General features: G+C 42.6%; 1 protein-coding gene across 1 annotated transcript in view; it reads right to left on the bottom strand.

Moving 5' to 3' along the window:
- The window catches only part of LOC124554696 (succinate-semialdehyde dehydrogenase, mitochondrial), a 223,958-nt gene that overhangs the window by 75,407 nt on the left and 122,547 nt on the right, over positions 1-26,004 (bottom strand). Inside the window, exon 4 of the mRNA XM_047128322.1 lies at positions 2,902-2,985. Coding sequence (XP_046984278.1) covers positions 2,902-2,985 — 84 coding nt within the window. The remainder of the gene's footprint in view (positions 1-2,901; positions 2,986-26,004) is intronic.

The raw sequence follows: 26,004 nt of genomic DNA, 5'->3' as shown, positions 1-26,004 counted from the left end.
AGACATACGGTGGAACTTCCAACACTTGAAGCACCGCGTCGGGGAAGGGATATATGGCTTGACATCCCAATGGTAGACCCATCACCTTGACCTTCTCAGGTAATGTGTCACCCTCAAAGGCCAAGATGAAGGCACCGGTGGCAACTTGATGATCCCTCGGACCCCGGTGGACGCCCCAGACGAAATGGGCACTTCGTTGCTCTATGTTGGCTCGAAGCTCGTCATCGGACAGTAAAAGAAGATCTCTGTGGAAAATAATGCCCTGGACCATATTTAAGCTTTTATGCGGGGTGATAGTAACAGAAATGTCCCCCAGCTTCATACAAGCGAGCAAGGCTCGTGACTGGACAGAGGATGCTATTTTGATTACGACTGACCCTGACCGCATTTTGGACAAGCCCTCCACCTCCCCGAACTTGTCCTCTAAATGTTCTAGAAAGAACTGAGGCTTCACAGACACAAAGGAGTCCCCATCAGCTCTGGTACAGATGATATACCGGGGCGAATACCTTTCGTTGTCATTCATAGCCTGTTGTTCCTCCCATGGTGTGGCCAGGGAGGGGAACGATTTGGGGTCATACACATTAGCCTTAAAGTGAACTTTTGAACGCTTAGAGACTGCTGGTGGCTGGCCACCAGCAAGAGACGATGTGCCACACTTCATTGCGTGTCATCCACCCTGATGCCACCTACTCCGGCCAATGGCCCTCCCCACGGGCGCCACCCAGCCACAGCAAAGGCCACCTGGCAGGATGGCCATTGCCGGGAGTCCCGATGACCCAGGGAGATGCGCATCTACTCCTTGGCACACATGGGGAGTTAACGGCGCAGGCAACAGTAGAGAGATCCCTGTGTTGTCAGGGGGCTACAACCAACAGGGTACATGGCAGCCCCACCACAACGGACTGGCTACCGTGCTGGATATTAGGTGCCATAAAGTCCATGGTCATCGTCTCCGCAAAAAGCAACACTACACAGTGCATAGTGAAAATTGCACCAAGGAACACATCTTCGCCCAAGAGATGGAGAACGAGCAGGACGGCAATGCGACGACGAGAAAGCTGGCTAGAGGTCTTAATGCACAATGGACAAAATGCACCATGTAAGGCGCCCTTCCCCAATTGGCTCGCTCTGCGGAAGAATTTGGAAAGATGGAGGTCAAACCCAACAGGGGACCATCACATAAAGACCGAAACGTTTGAGACTCCTTTTAGTCGCCTCTTACGACAGGCAGGAATACCGCGGGCCTATTCTTACCCCCGGACCCGCAGGGGGGAAGCAACAATGAGCAGAGATCACACCACTGTTACAAAGACACAAGGGAAAAAAATTCAAGTTTATATTTGATACACCCTCATAACTTACATCAAACTACAGTACACGATGACTATATTGCAAAAGCATTGGAGATATCTGTCATCCTAAAGCCACAAAGACCGTAGGAATAAAGAAACAATTTTTAGAGTTTAGTTCGGAACACAGAATATGTTATTCTGAATAGAAAAGGCTAAGAATACAATACTTTTACTGGCAGAAAATTTTTTTTTCTAAAGCTTGAATCTTCCGAGTTATTAAATAATAATGGTGATAATGTGAGATACTGGAAAACAATGACGGTGACACACTAATCTAGTCTGTGCTGTAAGTCTACAGTAACTGAGCTGTGTACATATGAAATACATTTTTATAGCTGCCTATTAACTACATTTATTCTACTCTGCATAAAGAAACACTTTTGCTATTGAAATAGACTTATCAGATGCTCTTACACGTGGAGCTGATAAATTCATACTGGCCTTAAGAAAGTATTGTATTGTAGTGTCACAATAAAATAACAATGTAACAAAATATCAACACTTATGTAACACTCACGATTTTTGTTTGTGACAAGCCCGTATCTTACCCAATACATTCTAGGCTCCCTGTTTTAGTTCTCTATTAGTCATTTCCACATTAATAGATAAAAAGCCAGAGCGTAAGAGCAATAATTTTGTATATACTCTGGATAAATAACTAATTAGCATTAAGAATGTTATGGAAAGGATAGACTGTGACCCGCCATACAGGCAGAAAGAAACGACTGCTAAGATTTTGGCCGAAAGGCCTTTTTCTAAAGTAAAACACACACACACACACACACACACACACACACACACACACAAAAATCATCGCAACAGCATGAGCTGTGCTTGCACAAATGTGTGTGCATGCTTGCGTTGCGTTCTGCCTACTTTAGAAGAAAGCCTTTTGACTGAAAGCTCATATGTTATCAGTCTTTTTGTTGTGCCTGTCTGCAACACCTCATCGCCTTCAAACGGCTCTGTGCGCGGGCCCGCCGCTTTCAAATGGTTCAAATGGCTCTGAGCACTATGGGACTTAACAGCTGTGGTCATCAGTCCCCTAGAACTTAGAACTACTTAAACCTAACTAACCTAAGGACATCACACACATCCATGCCCGAAGCAGGATTCAAACCTGCGACCGTAGCAGTCGCGTGGTTCCGGACTGAGCGCCTAGAACCGCGAGACCACCGCGGCCGGCGCCCGCCGCTTTATCCGCCAATGCAAGCAGGAGTGCTGGGAACAATATGTTTCCACCATATGATGAGTTGCACTCTATTATTTTCGTAACATTGTCATTGTTCCATCCTCGATTTTCCATTGTTTGATTTTAACTGATTAGAATTTTATGAGTATCACATTAGTGCTATGTTTACTTTTCCATTATGTCTCAATTTTTTAGCCCAATTCTGATATGCCTAATTTTATTTATATGTCAAAGATCTTCTGGTTTCCTCTAGTTTATACAGTTTTACTAGCTGACAATTTCTTTCCTAATAAACTATTTTTATTTTAGAAACATCAGTAAATTTTATGTAATGTTTAAAAATATGATACTTACAGGTGTTATTAATCCAACAACTCCTATTGGTTGTTTTACCACCATTATTTCCCTGGTGCCAACTGGACTTTCTATGATTTCACCCTGTGGAGGTAATTTGAAAGCAAAACATGAGAGTCTTTTTTTTAAAAATTTGTTTTCTAATAAATGCAAAAATTTAAATCCCATTTTAAAGGGTCCTGAAATATGTTTCCGTTTCTCACAACACAATGAATATAATGGTGACAACAGCTAATGAGTTCATATGTGACATAATGACAAAGATTGTAACTATGAATTAATAAAAATGTGAAGAAATTATATTTAACACAAACAATAAAAGATGTTTTTGATCATAGTCCATACTGGATGCACACAACCACAGATTATACAAAGAAATTAAATTGCATGTATCCATTCAGTACAAAAACTATCAAGTTTTTAAGACATTGAATCAACTTTTTGCTGTTGCAATAGCTCTTTGCCAAATCAAAAGACTGAAAATTTGTTGCTATACTATAGTCTTTAACTTCATCTGAATCAACTGCAATGATTGTTCAGCGTATCTGAGGGCATGCTGAAAAGTAATATCCCCCAATTTACGTGAAAACTTAAAGATTTTGAAATAAAACAAATTTTATTAAAATCCTTCCTCTTTATTCCTCAGGTCTAAATATTTATTTCTCAACTTAGTCACCCTGATGAAAAGCACATTTCTTCCAACAGTTTCTTGAATTTGTCAGCGTAGAATGTTCGACTTTGTCGATGAATCTGCAACCTCACTTCTGCTTGCACCGTTTCGTCACTGTCACACTGAAGTCCTCGGAAGGTGTTCCTCAAGTTTTGGAAACGGATGAAAATCAGATGGAGCCATGCTGGGACTCTATGTAGGATAGACAATGACACAGAACCCAAGGACTCAGATTATTGTAGATGTCGCAGATGTGGTCTGGTACTGTCATGTAAAGGGTGCTCTGTGTGAGGAGAAACTCTCTGAATTTAAGACTCACTCACGGCAAACTGTTTCTCACACGCTGACACAGTCACATTACACACGATCACATTACATGCTACAATTCAGAGCCATCTAGTGACACAGGGATGCAAATGTGTAAACATGAAGAATAAAGATGTAGAATATTAATAGTGTTTGTTTTATTTAAAAAGCTTTATGAGAAGACCAATATTATGAACATGATCACACAGATCCTTACAAACTATAGTTAACATGACTGGGCACACCCAATGTTTTGGGATCACCAGAATTAAATTTAATATTGCTGTACCTTTCCACGTGCTTGAAAGTACATTATTAACGAATTTTGTTAAAAGGTGACAAGTAATGCTGGGTAAATGCATTTAACAGAAAGCGTCCACTTTCCATAACTGTCACAATAACATGAATAACATGATTCACAACTTACAGATGGGAACGTGAAATGGGAACAGTAGGTGGAAGGGAGAACAGGTGTGGCCTTACAGAGGATCAACTATATAACCGATAAAACACACACACACACACACACACACACACACACACACACACACACACACACAAAATAAACAGTACAGTTTGTTTTCATATATAAAAAGGAGTCAAGAAGCAGGTAGGCATGTCACACAGATGATGATGATGATGATATTATTCTCATTATTATTAATAATATCTCCCCAGCACTTTAGGGATTTCACAAAATTTCAAAACTGGTGTGACACTGATTTCAGTGTTGGTGAGTATGGTGGACATGTCCAGCAAAACCAAGGCTGCACTGATGTCAGTATATAACGGCCATTGCGAAGACAAGCTGAACAGAAAATAGTATGCTACAAACTTCACAGGAGCACCTTCTTCGATGTGGCTAGCATTAATTCCACCATGTATGTGTGGCGAATTTGAATGACTGCAGTTTGTTGTTTGCCACCTACAATCATTCAGTTTCCTACTTGTGCACGATTCTTCTGTCAGATAATGAGATGATGGCATGCAATGGGATGGTACATCAACGTAGACCACCACCCTGAAATGCTTCTTTGGTTGCTGTCAGTTGTGCCATTTGCCTGCATGCCTAAGTGTTCAGGTACCCAGCAAAAGACCACCACTTTGACTTAGTGCTGTACTGCTGTCACCAATGAGCTGAAGTAACTGGTCTACTGAGTACATTTGGTTGACCACTTGTAGCACACTGAGTGAGTCACAACAGATGAGAAACCATGTAATGCCATGACTGAACTCACCCCAGGACCTTCATAAGGCCATACAACTCTGCATCGTAATTTGGAAACTGTTCCAGAAGGCACAATTGGAAAACAGTTGAACAATCAAGGGTATTCCCTTGCTGTGATCCATTGTTATAAACAACAATAAAACTGTGGTATGTACATACTTAAAACTGAAGAAAATATCGATTTCGCCAAACATAATGTGGAGTACAAGTTTTCTTGTACTTTGTCAGGCTACAGATCACTTTGGACCTCTGAAGACTCCAAGGTCACAATTTGTTCCATCCCTGGCTGTGTATTTGAAGGGCTGGCATATTCAGATCCACAAGATGGTTGGTAGCACATATCCTGAATGGCTTGGTCACGGGGAAAGGGGGGAGGTTGATTCCTGAACAGCTGCTCCAAGTTTGGGGTGGAATGCTGCACTAAATGCCAATCACTGAGGAACTGCTCAGATTTCCAGGCCCTGTTGAGCCACAAGGAGGTGTTGTCAAATGCGGAGTGGTGGTTCACCAGTTTCTGCATAGACTCTGAAATGGGTTGGTGAGTTGATCTGAAAGGCTCTAGTCGATACTGTAATGCCCTCATGGCACACATCTTGAAGACGAAAATAAGGGCTGATCTATAAACCACACTGCCATAATCTCACCCTAACCTGACAAATCCCCTACAAAACTGCAGGAGATAGCACCTGTCAGCTCTCCATACCTTTCTACTGAGGCATTTTAAAATATTCAATGATTTGAAGCTCTTTATTCACAGGCTATTCAGGAGAGGTAGCCAGATTAATTTTGAATCATGTAGTAGACTCAAAAAGTGTACATTACCCTTAAAAATTAAAACAGTGGCCCCAATTGTGAGCTCTGTGGGTGAAAACTGCAATGAGCACAGAGTTTACATAAGTAGTCTTCTGAAGTGAGAACTGAAAACCAGTTTTACTGGCACAAGTTTCCAGCATCCTTATGGTCATCTGAAGTTGCCTGTGAGATTGGAGGAAGAATAAGAGATCTGCAAAGAAAGAACTTTTAACTGGGCTTCTGACTGTAGAGGAGCATGGTCCCTGCCCATTTTCCATACCTGAATTAATATTACTTCCTTCCAAGTGACAGGGTACGGTCCATCAAACCAGCTCTGACTGAAACATGATAGGAGCTCTTTTTTTTTTTTTTGTGGTTTTAGGGCGCACAACTACAATGGTCATTAGCACCCAGACTAAATTATGAATGCACTGCGAGGCACAATGTTAAAACAGCAACTAAGAAGGACAACACTATAAAAGGCACATTAACAGGCAAGGGATTAAAAGAAAACAGCATAATCAAATGTCCTTAGACAGGTTTGTCAAGTGGATAAAACGAATAACGCGAGCAGCTGCTCCTGGGTCATCCGCTAAAATTTCATCCAGAGTACATGGCAGGCCAAGATCAATGCGCAATGTATTAAAATTTGAACAGGACCTTAAAATGTGGCGTACCGTCAGCACTTGCCCACATGGGCAGAACGGCGCCGGCGCAACCGTCAGCAGATAGCGGTGGCTGAACCGGCAGTGTCCAATCCATAACTGGGCCAAAACGACCTCCTCCCGCCAAGAAGGGCGTGAAAAGGTCATCCGAGCCGTGGGGAGAGGCTTCAAGGTCCGAAGCTTGTTTTCAGTGAGTGTAGACCAATCAGCATGCCACAGCACTAAAATGCGCTGACAAATAACCCTGCTAAAATCAGATGAAGGCACACAACAAGAAGCTGTCAGAGGCTGGAGGACCACAGCCTTGGCCGCGGCACCTGCAGCTTCGTTCCCAGGGATACCGACATGGCCAGGAATCCACATAAAGGTAACCGGAGAACCGTCGTCCGCCAGCTGCTGAAGAGAGCATCGGATCTGGTGCACGAAAGAGTGAACCAGATACGGATCACTGAGGCTCTGGATGGCGCTCAGGGAATCAGAGCAGATGACATAAGCAGAAAGTCTGTGGCAGCAGACGCAAAGAACAGCCCGACAGAGGGCAAATAGTTCAGCTGTGAAGACCGAACAATGGCCATGGAGCTGGTATTTGAAACTGTGTGCCCCGTCAATAAAAGAACACCCGACACCGTCATTGGTCTTAGAGCCATATGTATAAATGAAGATCACATTAATGAACTTCGAACGAAGTTCAACACACTGTGAGTGGTATACCGAAGCTAGGGCAACCTCCGTTGGGAGCGAGCTGAGGTCAAGGTGAACCTGAGCCTGGAGCCAAGGTGGCGTTTGGCTCTCACCCACTCTATAGGTTGCAGGGAGTGACAAATCAAGGTGCTGAAAGAGGCGACGAAAGCGAACTCCAGGGGATGATAGGAGCTTGTCTTTTGCTCCAGGCCACGGATGACGAGCACAGAATAATGAATCTGATTTGGTCCTGCAGCAGATTCTCTGGCTACAGGAAAAGCCAGTTACAATTCCCACATGGAGAGTGAAAGATTGTAGACCATCTCATTACATGGGAGGAAGCAGAAGTGCCTCATATTCACAGTCCCATGGAAAATCTGAAACTGAGAATTATGTCCAGACGATGCAGTAACAGTAAAAAGTGTCCAGTTAAAACCTGAGCCATGTCTTTAGGCGCATACACCACGACTATTTCTCAACCAGGCTGTAAGGAGAGGTGCACTGCCATTGTCTGAAATCCGCCTTATTGATTCCCAAACTCGTGCAGTGACGTCACTCAGAATCCTCAATACGAGGAACCCATGAGGTGCCACGAGGAACATAAGGAAAGACAATTAAAAGGGGCACAAAGGTATCATGAAGTCAAAATAGTAGAACAGTAAACATTGTGGCAAGGTATGTTCACAGAGAATAGAAGGTAAGGATACAGTAAAAAGTAAATATCAGTACAGAAAAGCGAAATAGGAAGTGAAAACAAATTATATTAGAATTAAAAATATAAATAATGTTTAACAAATACTTAATCCAAAATTGTGTCTGGAAATAGAAGGAAGGGAAGGATGATGGACTGACAAAAGTTGATTCCAGGAAGGTGCTTATATGAAAATCAATTTACTTATTATTTAAAAATGAATACAAACAGTCAGAACTGCAATAAACTTTTTTATGTAAGGTTACCGGTTTTTGTCTGTTCTAGACCATATTCAGACCCACACCATGATGATAGATGGTGGCTGTGAATGGAGCAAGCACTACATCTCCACGAACGCTAACAGAATGCTCAGTGACTGGATACTGGATGTTGCTAATGTGGACAGTTGGTCTGTGTTTATTCATAGCTTCTGCTAGTTCAGTTGTGGTCATCCTTACATAGAATGCTGTGCCATGAACACATCAGACATCAGTTAATATATGTAGTCTCGCATGTGGTAGATCTAGAGTCTTTTCCCCTTGGGTCCATGCAACCTCTCCCTCTTTTTTTCCATTCCCAAAACTATCTACCCTTTACTGACTTCCAAACCTTTTCTTCTTTTTCACTCGTGAAGAAGAAACCCGTGGTTCCACAAGCTGGAAGTGCTATTTATTTACTTAATCATTCATTCATTCATTCATTCACTCATTCTACTATTTGTATTAGGTGTTGTACCTCATACTAACTCCATTGGTGAGATTTTGGGTCTCTTGAGGTGCAGAGGCTGCGACAGTTGCAAACCAGTGCATATCAAGGAAATTTTCTGGCAAAATTTCTTCAGTTCTTTTGTGACGATCCGCAAATCATAACCATTTATCTCAAACACTTTACAAAAGAGATTCTCAGACCAAGGTACTTCATCCAACGCAGAATATTTAGCACAAATAGAATCAATGTAATGCAAGTTCTTAACTCTATGGAGCAGAAAATATATGGAACTTCTGATAGTTTAAAGGTATAATATGCGTACACTGTTTGCAAGCCAGGCCACTGTTTTCACTAAGAGTACTATTTTCACCAGCATGTTGTCTGACGATAAAGGGGTCCTCACATGCACAATATTTATTGTGCAACAATATTGTGTCAATATATTTCGTGTCAATATATTTCGTGGGACTGTAGGGTCCAAAAAATGGCACATTATTATTGTGCAATTTTAATGATCAGAACGCGTCAGTTTGCACTGTGCCTCCATAGTAAACATATCGGCGCTTGATGATGTAGAACTCGTGTATTGCAATTGCAGTCACGTCGTGCTGCATAGAGAACGGTAAGAGGAAGCGGTGATGGATGGAAAAAGTGGGTTGAAAGACATTATACACACGGCCATAACTAATATTCTTAGAGAACGTGCAGTAGAGCCAGATAACTACTGGAGTAATTTAAGGATGAACGAAGAATCATTCATTTAAGGAACTGGTGACCTTCATTACACCTTGTTACACAGAAAAGATATTGTTCATATACTCATCAGATTTCACTTTCCACAATGCTATAAGCAATCTACAAACCTGAAAAGATAAAGAGAAATTATTGTAGATGATTGATAGGTAGTGCTTTTATCCAATTCTGCAATAAAAAGTTCAAGCTTCTGAAATGAACAAATAAGCAGTTGCAGTGTTATTTACCTACACAAACACTTTCATTGAATATTTCTATGGCTAATTACTGAGTAAGTATTAAATACACAATGAAACTACTAGACCCATTGCATTTCAACAGATGATTTCTTTCATCTGTCTTTCCCATGTGTTCATATTCATATTCATATGGAGTCACCGTATCAGTTGTTTACACATTCACAAATCATAAGTCTTGGCAGGAATGTGTATTGCACAATATCACCCTTACAAAGTGTTACGCAGTATATCAACAGAACATCAATATTTTTAAAGCTCTGCAGTCTTCCTGCACAAACATCAAGATCACTCTCAGATGGTCAATATTACTGCAAAATACTCAGTATGGCACAGTAAATATACAGCGTGTGAGGAACCCTTAAGGAGGAGTATCTTCGAAGTATGTCATAGAAACTTATCTGTAGTAAATAGAATATTAATACTGTCACAGGTGAAAAATCTCCACCAATACAGCACAGTGAAGAGCAATTTCGATTGTTCCACACCTAACAAACCACACACTATTGTGGAGTACGTAAATCTCACAAGCCAAAGATGAAAAAGTGTACACTTTAGTGCAAATGGCCATGGTATACTTGTACATAAACAGTCAAGTGCAACATGCAAAAGGTTTAGTATAAGAATTTCATTGAGGTTTCTAATTTTAAACAGGTCACTAAGCCAAGGTACGTATAAAAACATTTCTGAACAATTTCAATGAATGATTAGGCAAATAGACTGTCTCTGTGAGGCAAATACCTATGAGATATTACAAGAAAATTTCTTTGTGCATAAAATTACACACCAGCAATAACTACCTGATTATGGGTAGGTAAAAAGACAAGGCCTTATGTACCTTCCCTGGGCTTCAACTGACAGCTGCTGCTGCTGCTGCATGCTGATATGCTTAAGGAGGTTAATTAAAATTTTAGGTAGGTACCCCTAGATTTACCACTCCAGTGTACTACTACAATGATTTGTGGTGCAAGCGACTGGAATTTCCTATGCCCACTCTGACAATGCACCTACCTATGTATCACAATCCTTACATCTACTTCTTGTAGAACATGGCATCCATGCAGAATATTTATATACCAATCTATCGTCTCTTCCAAATAACTGAAATTTAATTAAAAATATATGGTTGTTAAAATGTTTAAGAAGTATACCGAAATGTAACAAGGCAGCCATTTTATGTTTCAGAACATGACATCAAAGAATAAAAGTGATTTAACTGTGTTGTCTGAGAGCTTAAAATGAAGTAGACTGTGTGGCAAAAGGTGTCTACACATCCAATGCTGTTTGTTCCTAGGGCATCAGTCATTTAACTAATGACAAGTAAAAAATTCATTTTGTCTCCCTTACATTTCAAATTCACAATAAAATTGCTAAGAATGCACTCTGGCAAATAGTTCCTGTGCTTAAAAATACACACACACACACACACACACACACACACACACACACACACACACACACACACAAATCCAGAGCATGACGACATACAGAACAAATCCTTGTGCCAAGATAAGTGTTGTGTTGCCCTGGTACACTGGCCTACCTGAAAGGTATTTTTAATCAGTTTAGCAAATGCTTGTGGGCAAACTAGCTGGATCTCTCACAAATGCAACATACATGAGTTAAAATACAAACAAAGATATAACAATGTTCCCATTATTCATGGGCAGATGGTGCACACAACTTTCTTCCCTTAGGGCAGCTGATGATTATAACACAAAAGGAATCCATCCTCAGAATTAAAACAAAAAGAATAGCCAAATCAAACATGGGCAGTTTCCCATCATTCGTGAACCCTCCCACAGACAAACAGTACAGTTAATACTGGACTGTTACAATCCAACACACTTTGTAGCTCTACAACCTCCAGGCACCACTAATGACAACCCTGTATCTCCGAATCCAAGATGAGTTCTTTCCCAATATTTCATGTTCACAAGTAGGAGGTCATCTTGCATTTATGGAATGATGTGGAGTTTTTTTTCTTTACCGAATGGAACCTCAAGCTCCCATTAAGCTGTAACTCTACACACTGCCATGCCCACCACTTAGACCTCGAACGTATGTCTGCTCATTGAGCATTGTTGCACAATAGCAAAAATGTGTCTGTTGCAGCAAAAATTTTTTATCAGTTGTTTGACTTTGGAGACCCCACTTATAAACTGTGTAGTAAAGTGTGTAATGGATTGTGGTGTGAAACAACATGATTCAACAACAAATTTTTCAACAGGATGCAGGTGTTACTATAACACAAGTTTCAAAATAATGATTGTTCAGCATTCATAAGCAACAAACAATTGTGTGGCCTTGTGGAAGCATGGAATCAAAGAAGGCAATGTTCAGAGGTGGTGAGAGGACAAAAGATGTCTGAAAAAATGTAAAGTTGATTAGGAAAACTTTCAGTGGCCCCACAGAGTGGGCGTTTCAAAAATACTGAAATGGAAAAACTTAACGAAAGAATGGCAGTACCCCGCAATATCATACGAGATAAAGCACGTGAACTGGCACAAGAACAGTGTCCTATTTAAAGCCAGCCCTGGGTGGTATACAAGGCTGATTTGACGCAATGGGCTTGTGCTGCAACATTGAAAATCCCCCGTGTCTTTCAGCAACATATGTGGAGAAGCTCATCAAGTATTAGTGACACATTATAATACTGAGAAAGGAATGTGCCTAACTCTTAGGGGAAGTCAGAAACACTGATGAAACTACTCTTTACCTTGACGTGCCATCCAGTACAACATTTGAAGAGAAAGGCATTAAAAGAGTACTGGTTCACATTACAGGCAACGAGAAATCATGAATCGCTGTGCTGTTGTGCGTGCTTGGCGATGGAACAAAGATGCGAGCCTGTATCATTCTCAGTCATAGAACTATGCCACAGCAAAATCTGTTGCCTGCTGTCTTTTTTTTGTTGCTATGGAAAAGGATGGATGACAACGGAGTTGGTTACAGACTGGCTTCCTATAGTCTGGAGCAGGAGGCCAGGTGGTCTTTTAAAGAACTGTGGGATGTTTATCTTTGATGCTTTCAAGGGGCATCTGACACCAGCAGTGAAGGCAGAAATCCTGAAGTTAAACAAACATCTTGTTGCCATTCCAGGAGCCACGACTTTGCAACTATAAGTGTTAGATGTGGAAGTGAATAAGCCATTTAACAACCATCTGAAGCAGCTGTAAATCAATTGATTACTTCAAGATGGCCAAGACCTGATTCCTATTGGGAAGCTGATGAAGCATTTAGTATCTCTAATTACTGAATGGATCCAGACACCTTGGACATGCATACCCAGTGCATCAGTTGTGAATGGCTTTAAGAACTGCTGTGTAATAAATGCATCAGATGGGAGTTGAAATGATTTGCTAGGGAAGAAATACAAGATCACCATGACAGTGGCAGTGACAAGTATAATTCATATGCAAATGTAGACAGAATACAATTCTGTAATTCTGAGTGATAACATTCACTAAAAGTTGCACTGAACAAAAGGTGGAGCAGCTTGTACTACAGTCTCATCAGAAGAAACATGTTCAATAGGTGTACTACGTGGGCTACTGGAGTAGTACTTAATTGCAAGAAGGAATGTTCACAGTATGTAAGTTTTGAAAGTCAAAATACAATGGCAATAATTAGTCGTTTAAATAACTCACCTAATAGTTGTTCTTTGTAGGTTACTAGTCTTTTCACCTTGTGTCCATGTGACCTCTTCCTCTTTTTTCCATTCCTGAAACTATTTACCCTTTCCTGACTTCCAAATTTTTTCTTCTTTTTCTTGCTCATTCTTGGAGGTGAAAGATTTTGATATGTATATGCGAGATAAAACTTCTCAATTGTGTCATTATAAGTATGGTATCAATGTATTAAATTGGTTATCTTTGTACTGCCTTTTTTAATTATGCCTACCATGCCATATCTTCACGCACACTAAGTACACTGTTGTACAAAATTTAAGAACAGAAGTAATTTTTGGAAGATATGTCACTGCCAAGTAACACAGCTCAACGAAACTTTGAGTAATATATGAAGAACTGCTACACTATAGTAGAGAAGGTACCTGAATGAAATATGCAATGAGATGAACAGAAATGATGCTTTTATTCGAAGACACTAACTACACTGAAGTTGTCATGATTCACGATGGTACCCTGCACATTAAAGACGACGTGACATGGTTCTTAATAGGGTGTGTGATCAACACGGACAGCAATGTACGCTCTATAATGTGCTCCCACACTTGCCATAGGGTTGGTAAGGCGTTGTTGGTTGGTTGGTTGGTTGGAAGGAGATGAAACTGCAAGGTCATCGATCCATTGTTCCCTGTAGAACAATTACCCAAGGGAAAGAAGAAAACAAAGAAGACATATGGCACAATAACAGGACAAAGGAAGAATCTGAAGAATGACAGAAGGAAACCAAACACTACAATGGACAAAACAGGACAATAAAACCACAGAGAGGTGCAAGAAACAGGGAGAGGAGATTAAAAACAAGAAAGCAAGTTACCATGGCTGGCTGACCATGAGAATAAAAAAGAAGAAGCCAGCCACTCTGCAAACCTCCATCCTAAAAGCACTTGGACATGCACTAGAACTTAGATCAAATGATAAAACCCATCCTCACAAAAAAAAAAAAAAAAAGTAAAACTAAAGCTGCTGTTGAGGTACTGTCATCCAACACCGAAGGTAGGGTGTTGGGAAAGTTAAAAGCCCACTGCAGAGTGGCTAAAAGTAGGCAGTACAGCAAGAGGTGGACAATTGTTATTTGGGAGCCACAGCGACACCGAGGTGGGTCCTCACGACAGAGGTGGTACCCATGTGTGAGCTACATATGGCCAATGCAGAGTCGACAAAGGACAACTGATTCCCTGCGAGAAGCCCACAACACATTCACAGTCTCCTTAATGACACGCAGTTTGTTGAGCACACTGCTATGCCACTCCACCTCCCAAAGCAGAAAAACCTTACTGCGTAAGACAGAACACATGTCAGTTTCAGAGATGCCCATCTCCAGGAGCAGTTTCTGCATAGCTCCTTTGGCCAGCCTGTCTGCAAGTTCATTGCCTGGGATTCAGATGTGTCCTGGGGTCCACACAAACACTAATGAACGACTGGACCGTTCCAGGGCAGAGATGGACCCCTGGATGTTCGCTACCAAAGGATGGCGAGGGTAGCACTGGTCGATAGCTTGTAAGCTGCTCAGGGAGTCAGAACAGAGAAGAAACAACTCACCAGAACAGGAACGGTTGTACTGAAGTGCACAAGATATGGCCACAAGCTCTGCAGTAACTACACTGCAGCCAGCAGGCAAGGAATGCTGTTCAACATGGCCTCTGTGGATGCAGGCGAACCCACCATTACCATCAGCCATTGAGCCGTCGGTGTAAACAGCTTCAGAGGCCCGGAATATGCCAAGAATCGAGAGAAAGTGACAGCGGAGAGTGGTAGGGTTAACTGAGTCCTTAGGGCCATGCAAAAGGTCCAGACGAAGCTTCAGCCAAGGTGTACACCATGGAGGTGTACGTAAATGGACCTCAAGTAGAGGTGGTAAAGGGAAGGACTACAGTTCAGAGAGAAGGAATTGCACACGAACTACAATCGCGAGCTCTGGCCTGAGCCACTGATGTGAGAGATGAACTGCTGCGGTGGGAAAAGGAGACTATAACTTACATGCTCAGGAGAACTATGAATGTGTGCAACATAACTGGCGAGCAGTTGTGCACGACCGCAATGGAGGGACTCTGGCCTCCACCAGGACACTGGTCACTGGACTCATTCTAAAAGCTCCCATCGCTAGGCGAATGCCACAGTGGTCCACTGGGTCATTGAAACACAATGCTGAGGGCACCGTCGAACTGTAAACCAGATTCGCATAGACAAGGGAGGGAGGAGGAGATTACTGTTTAACGTCCCGTCGACAACGAGGTCATTAGAGACGGAGCACAAGCTCGGATTAGGGAAGGATGGGGAAGGAAATCGGCCATGCCCTTTGTAAGGAACCATCCCGGCATTTGCCTGAAGCGATTTAGGGAAATCACGGAAAACCTAAATCAGGATGGCCGGACGCGGGGTTGAACCGTCGTCCTCCCGAATGCGAGTCTAGTGTGCTAACCACTGCACCACCTCGCTCGGTCCCATAGTCAAGGCGGGATTGAACAGGGGCACTGTAGAGCTGCGGCTGCGTAGAGTGATCTGCATCTCAGTTGGTGTTGTTCAGGCAGCAGAGAGCATTGAGATGCTGCCAGCACTCCCGCATAAGCTGATGAATGTGGTGTAGCCAAATCAATCGGGTGTCGAAAACTAGTCCTAAGAATCGATATGACTCCACTACAGTGAGTGGATCATCATTAAGATAAAGTTCAGGTTCCAGATGAATGGTATGTCACTGACAGAAGTGCATTTCACATGACTTCATGGCTGAAACCTGGGAGCCGTGGGCTAGAGCACATGACTGCGCCCTGTGAATGGCCCCTGTAGGCACTGCTCAGCGACACCAGTACTGGAGGAGCAATAAGAAATGCAGATGTCATCCGCATAAAGAGAAGGGGAGACAGAAGGCCCTAGAGCTGCTGCTAGGCCATTGACGGCCACTAAAACTAGAGATACACTCAATATGGAACCCTGCAGAACACCATTCTCCTGAATATAGGGGGAACTATGTGAGGCACCAACTTGGACACACAAAGTACGGAGTGACAGGAAGTTTTGGATAAAAATCGGGAGCAGGCCCCGGAGACCCCACTCAAACAATGAGGCAAGAATATGATGTAGCCAGGTCATGCTGTATGCATTACGTAAATAAAAGAAAGACAGGAACCAGATGTTGGCATATGGAAAAGGCTGTTCGGATCAGAGACTCGAGGGACACAAGATTATCAGTAGTGGAGCAACTCTGGCAGAAGCCGCCCTGGCATGGAGCCAGTACGCCACGTGACTCCAACCCAACCGCCGACACACCATATGTTCCAGCAGCTTACAGATGAAGTTGGTGAGGCATGATGGTGCTCTCCCGCCATTGCGATGGGAAGATGCCATCGCACCAGATCTGGCTGAAGATGAGGAGATGTCGCTTGTAGTCAGATGAGAGATGATTAATCATCTGCCTGTCAATCTGATCCGGCCCAGGAGCTGTGTCGGGGCAATGTGCAAGGTCGCTGAGGAGCTCCCACTCTGTAAATGGGGCATTTATAGGGTTCCCTGTGGCGCATAGTGAGCAAGAGAACTTTCCTTTCCATCCGTTGTTTGAGGATGCGAAAGGCTGGGACGTAGTTCTCTGACACAGAGGCTCAAGCATAGTGCTCAGCAAAGTGCTCGGCAATCACGTTTGTGTCAGTACAGAGTGCGCCATTGATGTTAACGCCAGGAACACCTTTTGGGGTCTGGTACCCAAAAAGACGTCTGACCTTCTTCCAGAATTGGGAAGGTGACATACGGGACCAATGGTTGAGACTTACCTCTCTCAACACTCCTGTTTCCATTATTTTATAAGCAGGTGAACACGGGCACGGAGCCGCTTAAAGGCTATTAGGTGCCCTAGAGAATGGTGCCACTTATGTCGCTGTGGAGCCCGATGACGCTCTTTAATCATCTCAGCGACTTCCAGTGACCACCAAGGGACTGTCTCTCGCTGGGGACACCCTAGAGAATGAGGGATCACATTTTCCACTGCAGAGATTATTGCTGTAGTGACCTGTTCAATCACAACATCGATGGCACCATGAGGTGGAGATTCAACAGTGACAGCAGAGGTGAAGACTACCCATTCTGCCTTGTTTAAAGACCACCTGGGCATGATGCCAGAGGAGCGACAGGAAGATGGGGAAGTGGTCACTACCACACAGATCGTCATGTGCTCTCTAGTGGATAGATGGAAAAAGACCTGGGCTCCAAATTGATAAATCAATGGCCGAGTAACTACCATGAGCCAAACTTAAATGTGTGGCGGTTCCAGTATTTAAGAGGTAGAGGTCTAATTGGGACAGTAAATTTTCAACATCTCTCCCACGACCAGCATCCCACAGGGAGTTACGGACATTAAAATCTCCCAAAAGTAGTAAAAGTTTAGGGAGTTGATCAATCAGTGCAGACAATGCGTTCAGGGGTACCGCATCATCTGGAGGGAGATTGCAGATAGTTATTTCCTGCGTTGTCCTTATTCTGGCAGCCACAGCTTCAAGGGGAGTTTGAAGGGGCACAGGTTCACTACTTCCAAAGTTCAGGACATAAACGCAAACCCCACCTGACACACTATTATATTTGCTACGGTTCTTGTAATATCCCCTGTAGCAGCAAAGTGCGGGGGTCTGCATTGCCGGGAACCACGTTTCCTGGAGGGCAATGCAGAAAGCAGGTGTAAAGCTTAACAGTTGCCATAGCTCAGCCAGGTGGTGGAAAAAAACACCATAATTCCACTGGAGGATGATGGGATCATGAGACTGGGAAGACACCAAACACTCAATGAGGCAGTCTACGCCTCAGGGTCTCCTGTTGCCACTGACTTATTTCCTGAACAGGCTATATCCATTGTGTCTGAGGGTCTGGTGAGATCTAGGTGCTCAGCAGATGCCAGGGTCTTCACCTCATCCTCAGATGCAGAGCTCGTAGGCATCGGTGGTGTGGGTGCCACTGCAATTCCCTTGGTCTTGGGGTCTTCTTTCTGGATTTCTCTCGCTGGGAGGGCTTCACTGATTCATTCTCCGGGACTGAGGATGATCGTGAAGCCCTACAACCAGCTGCTTTTGGGCACTTCAACCACTGGCGAGTGTCATCTTTCCCACTAGCAGAAAGCTGGGAAGGGAGTTACCAGAGGGACCTACGATGGTTGGGGAACAGTGCTCTCGAGGTAGGTGGTTTGGGAGCAACATGGAGGGAAGTGACCCCCTCCATCAAGGGGGCAGGTGGGGTCTTCCAGCTCCGAGAACCAGCTGGAACTTGCGGAACTGATGGGGCTACAACTGTTCTCGTAGTAGCATCATAAGAGGTCATAGTCACAGGATGTAGCTGCTCAAATTTCCTCTTGGCCTCCGTGTAAATGTGTTGGTCCAGGGTCTTGTATTCCAATATCTTCCTTTCTTGCTGTAAAATCCTGCAGTCTGGTGAGTAAGGTGAATGATGCTCTCCACAGCTGACACAAATAGGAGGCGGGACACGTGGAGTATTGGGATGTGATGGACGTCCACAATCTCAATATGTGATGCTGGAAGTGCAGGGGGAAGACATTTTTATTTATTTATTTATTTATTTATTTATTGTTCCGTGGGACCAAATTAAGGAGAAGTTTCCATGGTCATGGAAATTAAACACGATAGTAGAAACAGTTAAAATGAAATATAAGTAACATATTCACATGACAATTCGTAAGTTTAAATAAAGAAAATCAGCAATGTAACACTGGAATTTGCTTAATTTTTTTGCTCTTCCAAGAGCTCCTCGACAGAATAGAAGGAGTGAGCCATGAGGAAACTCTTCAGTTTGGACTTAAAAGAGTTTGGGCTACTGCTAAGATTTTTGAGCTTTTGTGGTAGCCTATTGAAAATGGATGCAGCAGAATACTGCACTCCTTTCTGCACAAGAGTCAAGGAAGTGCATTCCACATGCAGATTTGATTTCTGCCTAGTATTAACCAACTGAAAGCTGCAAACTCTTGGGAATAGGTTAATATTGCTAACAGCAAACGACATTAAAGAAAATATATACTGTGAGGGCAATGTCAGAATTCCCAGACTATTGAATAGGGGTCGACAAGAGGTTCTCGAACTTACACCACATATAGCTCGAACAGCCCGTTTTTGAGCCAAAAATACCCTTTGACATAAGCGTATGAAAATATGCGAAGTAGACTACTTTTCGTGTTGAACTGTCACTTATTTCAGATACTGTTCTAATGGTAAATAAAGCAGCATTGAGTTTCTGAACAAGATCCTGAACATGGGCTTTCCACAACAGCTTACTATCTATCTGAACGCCTAGGAACTTGAACTGTTCTGTCTTGCTTAAAATATGCCCATTCTGTCTGATCAAAATATTGGTTCTTGTTGAATTGTGAGTTAGAAACTGTAAAAACTGAGTCTTACTGTGATTTAGCATCAAATTATTTTCCCCAAGCCACGAACTTATTTCATGAACTACATTATTTGATACTGTTTCAATATTACACACAAGATCCTTCAGTGACTACCAAGCTGGAGTCATCAGCAAACAGAAATATTTTTGAATCACCTGTAATACTAGAAGGCATATCATTCATATAAATAAGAAACAGCAGTGGCCCCAGCACCGACCCTTGGGGAACGCCCCATTGGGACTGAACATCACTACCACTCTCAATATTGCGGAGAATTACCTTCTGCTTTCTGTTCTTAAAGTAAGAGGCGAACCAACTGTAAGCTACTCCCCTTACTCCATAATGGTCCAACTTCTGCAGTAATATTTTGTGGTCAACACAGTCAAAAAAGCCTTCGTTAAATCACAAAGAAAACACCTAGTGTTAGCAACCTTTTATTTAATCAGTCCGAAACCTCACAGAGAAAAGAGAATATAGCATTTTCAGTTGTTAAACCGTTTCTAAAACAAAACTGTACATTTGACAGCAAATTATGTGAATTTAAATGCTCCAGTAACCTTGTATATACAACCCTCTCGATAACTATAGCAAACACCAATGACACAGAAATAGGTCTATACTTGTCAACATTATCCCTGTCTCCATTTTTATAAAGTGGCTTCACTACCGAGTATTTTAATCGGTCAGGAAACCGACCACTCCTAAAGGAAAAGTTACAGATATGGCTAAGTACTTGGCTAACATACATAGAACAAAACTTCAGTATTCTGCTAGATACCCCGTCATATCCATGAGAGTACTTGGTCTTTAGTGATTTAATTATTAACTCAATCTCCCTCCTGTCAGTATCATGGAGGAGCATTTCATTTCAGGTAACAGTCTCGGAACACTTTTTTCTAAGAACGCTATGTGATTCCCTGTTGGGACTAGGTTTCTATTTAGTTCACCTGCTATATTCAGAAAGTGATTATTAAATACTGTACATATATGCGACTTATCAGTAACACGGACATTCCCACTACGCACTGATTCTATATCCTCGACCTGTCTCTGCAGACCAGCCACTTCCTTTACGACTGACCATATAGTTTTAATTTTATCCTGAGACTTAGCTATTCTATCTGCATACCACATACTTTTTGCCTTCCTAATAACATTACAATACTGTTTGTAATGGGCTGCTGCATTTAGATTTTTACTATTTCTAACGTTTTGATATAATTGCCACTTTGTTCTACAGGATATTCTTATCCCTCTAGTCAGCCACCCAGGCTGACTGTTTGTGCCAGTACGCTGTTTTGAACGTTCTAACTGAAAGCAACTTTCAAAGAGCATGAGAAAAGTCTTGAGGAAAGCATTATATTTATCGTCTACTGTATCAGCACTATAAACATCTTGCCACTCTTGTTCCTTGATAAGGTTTAAAAAGGTCTCTACAGCAACTGGATCAGCTTTCCTAAACAGTTGATAACTGTATTTAACATGTGTTGCAGCAAAAAAATCTTTTAGAGTTAAAATTTGTGCATCATGATCTGAAAGGCCATTCACCGTCTTGCCAACAGAATGCCCTTCTAGTAATGAGGAATGAACAAAAATGTTGTCTACGGTTGTTCTACTGTTCCCTTGCACTCTCGTTGGAAAGAATACAGTTTGCATAAGATTATACGAATTAAGGAGGTCTACCAGTATCCCTTTCCTTGCACAATCACTTATACAATTAATGTTGAAGTCACCACACATAACTAACTTTTTGTATTTCCTATAAAGTGAACCAAGAACCTCCTCTAGCTTTAGCAAAAATATTGTGAAATCGGAGTCTGGGAATCTATAAATAACAACAGTTAGAAGTTTAGCTCCATTAAATTTAACCACACCTGCACAACATTCAAAAACCTTTTCAGTGCAGTACTTTGAAACATCAATTGACTCAAATGGGATACTGTTTTTCACATACATGGCTACTCCCCCACACTGCAAAGAGCTCCTAGAAAAGCTGCCAGCCAACCTGTATTCTCGTAAAGGAACCCTCTGAATTATCTCCTTATTTAAGAGGTGTTCAGATACACCAATAATTTCAGAGTCAACATCCATAAGCAGTTCACTAACTTTATCTCTAATACCTTGTATATTTTGATGAAATATACTAATTCCCTCATTACTCGGATACCTAAGCTTTGTCGAAAGTGTATCCTTTGTTAGAGAGACTTCCCTTAAGCAGCAGTACCTATCAGCTAGCTTCAATCTAAAAAAGGTGCAGCTTTAACACCCACTAGTACAGGAATTTTCCCATCAGTGATCCCACCTATGCTGTCACCTATAAGCTTTGCCAACCTCCCCTTCCCATACCTGTTGAGGTGCAGGCCATGTCTAGTGAAACCCGTCCTGCTGATAGACTCCACCGACACCACTGAAATGTGACTCATGCCTTCTGTCATCAGCGCACCCCGAAGTCTCATGTTATTACGCCTGATGGCTGTATTAAGATGAGGCCGATCGTGATGCTGAAACAGTTCCACGAAATGCACATTCATGTTGCCAGTCTGAGTGACTATCTTCTCCAGGTTACCATCTATGTCATACTCCCCATCCCTATCAATACTATTACCAGCCCCACCCACAATCACTACCTGATCCTCTTTAGTAAAATCCCTACATAACCCCCCCTATGTTAACAGTCACCTGAGCCAATCCTGCATTAGGCTTCACAATGCTGGTGACCTGGTACTCACTCCCCAACACTTCCTGCAACTGCTGGCCTACATCTCTGCCATGAGAACTACCGAACAGCAGAACCTTCTTCTTTCTCTTAGACTTTGCAACTGTCCTAGCCACCGTAACTGCTGAGGACTGCTGCATACTTTCTACATCTACAGCTACTAGAGATTCCTCTCCAATAGACTGACAGTTGGTCATATCTATTGCAAACACCAATAGTAAAACTATCTGAAAATCTCCTTCTCCTAGCAGATCTCTTGCCAACAGCCAGCTCCCATTCCCCAAACCCCTTCTCCCTCCTCATCTTATCTAGCTCCTCCTGTGCATTTCTCAACTGCACCTGAAAGGCACAGATCTTACGCTCCTGCTCCTCTATCAACTTACTCTTGCTACATAACCTGCAGTTCAAGGAGAGGATCTCACCAGAATGCCCACTGGCTTCCCCACTGCATCCCCCCAGTGAAAATACTTCGAACAAGTCTCACACCGCAATCCACTACTCACGAACCTACAGCAAAGCCCACACTTCTCACTCATGGCAAAATTTTACAGTTATTGAAACAAGAAAACTACTTTATTTAAGTTCCACTACTACAATAAGAAGATGTTAAAAAACTGACTACAATAATCACAAACTTGCTCTACAAGGGAAGTAACTACTATTATTGACAGTATTAATCAACAACAAATGAGAATGTAACAAAAGACTAACACAGAAAGAAAATCAAACGTCTAATGACACAGTAACGAAACTGAAACCAGTTTCTAAAAATTTCTTCTGAAATTATTTCACCAGAAAACACCAAGAACACCGGTTGAAGACTACTAAAGTTCCTAAATAAACCACTATACACAAACAATTAATTAGTACTTAGATTTCGATGGGCCGCTACAGCTGCAACTGGTCAGCGCGGAATGTAAACACAGGTAAGAGGTTAAGTTGCTCGATACGAAACACTCACAAATATCAGGTCGCAACTCGAGAAAGGCAGAGGTGAATGAAGAAACCACTAATAAGTCACTTATATAGTAAACATTATCACAAAAACCGTTAAAATATATGTCTGAAACCTAAAAATATATGAAAACTTAGAGAGCGATCTCACACACAGTCACGACCTAAGTTCCAGCACTTAAAGCACCGCATTGGCGGAGGGACATATGGCTCGGCATCACAGTGATAGACCATAACCTTGACCTTTTCGGGTCATGTCTCACCCTCGAAGGCCGAGATGAAGGCACCGGTGGCCACCTTACTATCCCTCGTTGCTGTAAGTTGGGGCACAGCTCGTCATCGGACTGCAAAACAAGGTCCCTGTGGAATATAATACCCTGGACCATATTTAAGCTCTTATGGAGTGTGATGGAAACAGGCGAGTAATACCCGTGACTGGGCAGAGGATGCTTTTTTTTTTGTCAAGACTGACACAGATCACATTTTGGACAATCCCTCCCACCTCCCTAAACTTGTCTCTAAATGCTCCACAAAAAATTGAGGCTTCATTGACATGAAAGATTTCCCATCAGCTCTCGTACATACGAGGTACCAGGGCGAATAAGGTTCGCTGCCAATCCTCCCATGGCCAGGGAGGGAAACAATTTGGGGTCATACTTCTTCACAACTTCCACCACTTAGAGACAGCTGGTGTTGGACCACCAGCAAGAGATGACGTAGTACGCTTCGTGGCGTGTCATCCGCCCTGATGTCACCCAATCCGACCAGGGCCCCTCCCCACAAGTGCCACCCAGCCTCGGCAAAGGCCTCAGGGAGACAGGCATCTACTCCTTGGCATATGTGGAGAGTTAACGGCCCAGGCATCAGCAAAGCGATCCCTGTGTAGTCAGGTAGCTACAACCAATAGAGTACATGGTGGCCCCACCACAATGGACTGGCTACTGTGCTGGATATGAGGTGCAAAGAACTCTGTGATCATTGTTGGTGCAGAAAGAGACACTGCACAGTGCATGGAGGAAAATGCACCCGGGTAGGTGTCCTCACACAACAGCTGGAGAATGAGTGGAACTGCAAATCCACGACAATAAAGGGGGCTAAAGATCTCAGTGCATGATGGACATAATGCATCATGTAAGGCGCTCTTCCCCAATTGGCTCAGTCTTCGGAAAAATTTGGAAGTATGGTGGTCAGACCCTACAGGGGATCATCACATAAAGGCCGAAATGTGAGAAACTTCTTTCAGTCACCTCTTCTGACAGTCAGGAACACCTCGGGCCTATTCTAACCCCCAGACTTGCAGGGGAATTGATATTTTGGCTTCGGAACTTTCTCAGGTGATGAATCAACACATTAACAAAAACAAGAGTTGCAGATTGTGAACGCTGTAGTATTTTACGTATTAAACTGAAACTTTGCATCAAATAAAACAGAACTTTAAGCATCTGTTTCCCCCCATGAACCATGGACCTGTCGCTGGTGGGGGCCTTGCGTGCCTCAGCGATACAGATAGCCGTACCATCGGTGCAACCACAACGGAGGGGTATCTGTTGAGAGGCCAGACAAACGTGTGGTTCCTGGAGAGAGGCAGCAGCCTTTCCAGTAGTTGCAGGGGCAACAGTCTGGATGATTTATTGATCTGGCCTTGTAACACTAACCAAAACGGCCTTGCTGTGCTGGTACTGCAAATGGCTGAAAGCAAGGGGAAACTACAGCCGTAATTTTTCCCGAAGGCATGCAGCTTTACTGTATGGTTAAATGATGATGGCGTCCTCTTGGGTAAAATATTCCGGAGGTAAAAAAAGTCCCTTATTCAGATCTCCAAGCGGGGACTACTCAGGAGGACGTTGTTATCAGGAGAAAGAAAACACGTTCTACGGGTCGGAGCGTGGAATGTCAGATCCCTTAATCGGGCAGGTAGGTTAGAAAATTTAAAAACGGAAATGGATAGGTTAAAGCTAGATATACTGGGAATTAGTGAAGTTCGGTGGCAGGAGGAACAAGACTTCTGGTCATGTGAATACAGAATTACAAATACAAAAATCAAATAGGGTTAATGCTGGAGTAGGTTTAATAATGAATAAAAAAATAGGAATGCGGGTAAGCTACTACGAACAACACAGAGAACGCATTATTGTGGCTAAGCTAGATACGAAGCCCACGCCTACCACAGTAGTAGAAGTTTACATACCAACTAGCTCCGCAGACGATGAAGAGATTGATGAAATGTATGATGAGATAACAGAAATTATTCAGATAGTGAAGGGAGATGAAAATTTAATAGTCATGGGTGACTGGAATTCGATAGTAGGAAAAGGAAGAGAAGGAAATGTAGTAGGTGAATATGGAATGGGGGTAAGGAATGAAAGAGGAAGTCGCCTGGTAGAATTTCGCACAGAGCATAACTTAATCATAGCTAACGCTTGGCTCAAGAATCATGAAAGAAGGTTGTATACATGGAAGAAGCCTGGAGATACTGGAAGGTTTCAGACAGATTATATAATGGTAAGACAGAGATTTAGGAACCAGGTTTTAAATTGTAAGACATTTCCAGGGGCAGGTGTGGACTCTGACCACAATCCATTGGTTACGAACTGTAGATTAAAACTGAAGAAACTGTAATAAGGTAGGAATTTAAGGAGATGTG

This window comes from Schistocerca americana, chromosome X (assembly GCF_021461395.2).
Source record: "Schistocerca americana isolate TAMUIC-IGC-003095 chromosome X, iqSchAmer2.1, whole genome shotgun sequence".
NCBI classification, from domain to species: domain Eukaryota; kingdom Metazoa; phylum Arthropoda; class Insecta; order Orthoptera; family Acrididae; genus Schistocerca; species Schistocerca americana.
Note: the sequence above shows the minus strand (reverse complement) of the source record. Positions and strands in the feature narration are given on the sequence as shown.